The following is a 5153-nucleotide window of genomic DNA, read 5'->3' as shown; positions in this document are numbered from 1 at the left end:
GTTTTAATTTCATGACGATTTCGAATTAAAGAATTTTTTGTCCTTTTTGTCTCTGTTTTAAAACTATAAATATTTATTTAAAAAATAACGGCATAATACATAAATATTTACAATTTAATAATAAAAACTCTTACATGGAAAAACTCTTAGAAGAAAAATTAGGAAAATAAATTTCTTAATTCCCAAAGAACAATGTTTATTTAAAAACTAAATTAATATTCACCGTAATCGTCATTTGTTATTAATTCATAAATACTTAACGGGGAGAAAAAAAATACTGTGCACATTTCGATATACATTTAATTGTAAAAAAGGTAATGCTTCATAACGAAAAAAAAAAGTTACTTCATAAATTAGGCAAAGTGGCAAAACTAAAACAAATTCATATGTTTACGGTACAAATTCAAATTCCTATGAATAGAAAAGTATTACAATTATTATTTTCTATGTTTTCCTATTCTACGCTCTATTAAGTACCTGAAAACAATGTTCAAAAAAAAAAAAAAAAAAAACCAAAAAAGGCTCAAAACTTAACAGTACTCTTATGCAAGTTTAATATTTAATATACAGCTAATCTAGCAAAAAAAGAAAAAAAGGAAAGACAATCTCGATATATGAAAATAAATAAGAGATAGTACAGAACAAATGTGGAGAACGCAGCAATTTGTTACTAGGAATTCAACGTTTCGTTAAATTAAAATAATTAATAAATTAATAAAAACAATAACGGAATAAATGCTCCAATAGCTATATATAAAAGCAATCTAGAATCGTCCATCGAATATGGGTCCGGTTGTCTCGAACCATTGGTGATTTACGCGCTGAAGGTACTTTTGGGAAGAAGATATTTTCTGATTTTAAATCCATGTGAACTAAATCATTGGAATGTATATAACGTAGTCTTTAGGCTGCATGTAATAGTAAAAGTTTCAGTTCAGATTCTACCAACGAACGTTCCTGCAAGAGATTGCAAGCTATCGCCATTGAATAATAGCGTGGGCTTCATTCAAAGCACGTTTTCTGAAAAGAAACAAGGACACCGTGTAAAAACGGATATTTTTTCCTTTATTGCTCATACTTATTCGAACGATCCAATACTTTAATTAATTGCGTAAATTATCCTTGTCGCAGTAAATGCTAAGGAGAAGAGAATTTGTTTGAGATGCTTTGAATCAAATAATCGATGTAACGAAAACAGGTTTTCAATATGATGTGAGTTTTTTCCCGAAATTTGTTTCCTGTTTGTTATCGTTTCTTATTAGTGCTAGAAGTGTAAGAAATCAATGACCGATTAAATTGATTAGAAAAATGTAACAACTTAATAAAAACAATTCCAAGGAGTCTAATATTTCATAATATGATAAAAATAAATAAAAGCCTTTTAATTTGTCTTATTTTGATATCAATATTTTTGAAATGCTTATGTTCGAATGGCGATAAAACCGTATTTTTTAAGCAATGTCGTCAAAACTGCGAAAGACAAAATTGTTCAGCTGGTAAAAGAACTGGTTAATTGAGTTGAAATGAAGAGATCATGGTTTTTATTCCAGATGGAATTAAGTTCCAAGAGCAGGCGATAAAGTATTATCAACAGACTTTATTTGATAAATTGTTTTTATGGAATTGTGTAGACGAATGTCAGTATGGTTGCATGTGGAGAACCGTTGAAGTCTTTAAAGAGCGCGGATGGGCAGTTCCACAATTTTATGGCAAAGTAAGAGCTTGTTCTTAGCGAAAATTTAATAAATTAAATAAAGAAACTTGTGCAGTGGCCGTTTATACGTTTTATGGGACTACAAGAACCGGCCTCAGTATACTTTTCCATTTTAAATTTTGTTGCCCATGTTCGCAACATTAAACGATTCCGAAGAGAAGTAAGACCGGATAGTCCTTGCTATAAGTTATGGCATTTGTTTGCATTTGTAAGTATCGACGTAAATGAGGGAGATCTTTTCTTATATTTAATAAAAAATACTTATTGAAGGTATGTTTAAATGGCTGGTTATGGTCTATAATATTTCATGCGAGAGATTTACCTTTAACAGAACTATTGGATTATGCATTTGCTTATTCTATGGTTTTAGTCGTACTCTACTGCATGCTGCTCAGAATGCTGCATCGAAAATCTATATTATTAAGAGGTTTTATTTCTCTGGGTGTATTATCTTATTATATAAACTACTTCGCTTATTTGAGCGCGGGAAAATTTAGTTATTCTACTAACATGGTGGCAAACGTGGTAACAGGTAAATTTTAATTAAACCATACAAAGGTATTATATTATTCTTATTTTTCCTAGGTGTTTTGGGAGGCTTAGGCTCGATTCTCTGGTCTTTCCGTGTGCGACATTACCGTCCGTATTATCGTAAAATACAGACTTTCTTTTTATTAATGGGATTAACTATGAGTTTGGAACTTTTAGATCTTCGTCCAATTTTATGGATTATTGACGCTCATGCTTTATGGCATTTGTCAACCGCCTTCCTTGACCCATTATTTTACAGTTTTGTCATTGAAGACTGTAAAATGTTGCGCACGGAACATAAGGACAAGGCGTTTATTTTTGACAAAGAAATTTAATTGAACGTAAAATATATTAAAAAACTACAATTATGTTGGTACATAAAAAACAGTCTACATTTGACCACATTGTGATATTTTTACCGGTAGCTTGGGCTTATTATTAGGTCCTGTAGGGACATTTTCAATTTTGCGCCATATTAATAAGCCATCCAAAACAGATATGTTCAATTTTGGTAAAAAACAACTCTTACCACATCAGCTGATTTTTGTTATACTGTATGCAAAATTGACCAAAAAAGCATAGCTTGCAACCAAAAAGTATAGCTTGCAACCAAAAAGTATAGATTGCGGCCAAAAAAGTAAAGATTGCGACCAAAAAAGTATAGCTTGCAACCAAAAAGTATAGATTGCGACCAAAATAATTAATGTTTAATTAGAGAAAGAAACACACAGAGAAGAGATAGACAGGAATGAAACGTAACGTAAACAAAAGCATAAACAAAATAAAAATGTTGCAGGCACAAATTTTCTGAGCTTTTGTTTATTTTCATCGAAATTTCTGTAGCTTTTGTTTAGATTCATCGAAATTTCTACAGCTTTTGTTTAAATACGAATCGTTTCTTGCACTTGCAAATGGATGAAAAGAAGTTGAATGTTTTTATTGAAACTTTTTTTAAGAAATAATTTCCTATGTAAAAGCTTGAGAAGCGCTAGCGCATAATTCATGATAATGAGTGTTTTTTAACAAACAATTAAATTTATTTCATCGTAATTAATGTGCAACATTTTTTAAAAAGCTTTTAATAGACTACATTTATCTAATACTAGACGTTGAAACTTGACTAAAGGCTCCAAGTGTTTATTGCCCTTATTTATGAATTTAATTTCTTTTTCAATTAGTATAGCTGGCGCGAAATCGATAGAAATCGAAAAATGTGTCACCGTCTGTCACGTATATGGTATGAGCCACAACTCGTTTTAGTACCAAACCTTTGCAGTTCGATTGTACGCGGCTTTCAAATTTTTCTAAAACGTTTTTTATAATGTTGCTTATCCACATTTGTAATGCAGTTTGTTTTAGAGGCTTTCTTCTTCCCCATTTCTCGTTAAAAAGTTGATTAAAGTACTAATATCAAATCCATATTCAAGGGTGGCTAATTGCCACCATAACGTATTCTCACAATTCCTGGTTGGTATAAAAAAAATGCAAATATCTTCACAGGATCGAAAGTTATAGATGAAAATAAGTATCTTTGTTCGACGTGGTTTTAGTTTCTCGCTTAGAGTGGACGTACATATAGATAGATCGCAACCATTTTTATACCCTACTTATGGCTCACGGTGTGCTAAGTTAGCGCGGGTGTAGACCCACCTTTTATTACGCCGATTGGTTCAGAATCTGATAATATTCTGTCCGGTAGCAAATTTTCGAGATATTTTGATGATATTGGACACCGTAACTGCAACGCTTTGATCCAAGGACGAACGGTATTGAAAATAGCTCAAATCGGCTCACTTTTTCGACCAGCTCTCATATAACACGCTATTCGGAAAACTCGTTATATGGAAAAAAATTGCAATTTTCAAAATTTCTCCGCAAAAGTGACTACTAACATTGAAAGTGAAGTACTAACATTTCGGCGTTATAAATTGGTATGAAAACTTTGGACGGGCTGGGGCAATTTTTGGACACCCTCACATAATGAAAACTGAAGTTCGCATGGCAAAATGATATTATTTTCAATGCTTCACGATAAACTTACTTAACATAAAAAATGAACTGTACCAATTTTGGACCGTCTCGACTTATTTTCTGGATAAGAATTGTATTAGACGATGCTGTGTAAGGCAATTAATGGCCGGCTTTACCCGAATATAACATTTTTATCTGTTTTGACATTGGATTCTTAATCGATCAACCAATGTTTATACCAAATTTCAATTTCCTATCTTTATTTATTTGTACTACTGTGCTAAGTCGAAAAAAATAGGGGAACATAATTATCCTTTTTGATAGAAATAATTAGGACCGGAATGAAAAACATTGATTATAGATATTTGAAGGTCTTTTTGTATAAGCAAAAAGGTACAAAAAAATTTGGAACAAAAAGAAGCAAAGTAACATACTCGGTTCTAGGGCTAAAATTGGGTCTCGAAGTACAATTTAGAATCGATTTCTAGTGCATTTGAATTATTCTATTATTTGAATCTTTCGACTTTTCAAATTAATTTATGATCTTTTGATTTCTTTCTTTATTAAAATGTAAATGATAAGAAGCGAAATAAAATACAATTTATGTACAAAAAAAGGTAAATAAATATTTAAGGAAGCTGAAAGTTCTGATTTTTCGTAAAGTTAAAGTTTGCAAATGAAGCAATAAAACTTTTGATCGAATTTGATTTCACGTACTTTGTCATAATAGCTTTTTTTATTAGATATTAGTTGCAATGCTTTGATTTTAATGTATTGAGTATTGATTAGCAAGTGGTGTACAGTAAAAGCTCCTTATTTACTAAATTGTAAATATTTATGTATTATGCCGTTATTTTTTAAATAAATATTTATAGTATTAAAACAGAGACAAAAGGACAAAAAATTCTTTAATTCGAAATCGTCATGAAATTAAAAC

General features: G+C 30.9%; 1 protein-coding gene across 1 annotated transcript; it reads left to right on the top strand.

Moving 5' to 3' along the window:
• The first annotated feature begins 1274 nt into the window (after positions 1-1274).
• LOC119643225 (post-GPI attachment to proteins factor 3) lies at positions 1275-2707 on the top strand. Its single transcript, XM_038042569.1, has 5 exons — positions 1275-1496; positions 1551-1714; positions 1770-1922; positions 1985-2246; positions 2300-2707. The coding sequence occupies exons 1-5, from the start codon at positions 1358-1360 to the stop codon at positions 2578-2580; spliced, it is 999 nt and encodes a 332-aa protein (XP_037898497.1). The 5' UTR covers positions 1275-1357; the 3' UTR covers positions 2581-2707.
• The last annotated feature ends 2446 nt before the right edge of the window (positions 2708-5153 follow it).

This window comes from Glossina fuscipes, unplaced genomic scaffold (genome assembly GCF_014805625.2).
Source record: "Glossina fuscipes isolate IAEA_lab_2018 unplaced genomic scaffold, Yale_Gfus_2 59236, whole genome shotgun sequence".
NCBI lineage: Eukaryota > Metazoa > Arthropoda > Insecta > Diptera > Glossinidae > Glossina > Glossina fuscipes.
This window is presented reverse-complemented; position numbering and strand designations above follow the sequence as displayed.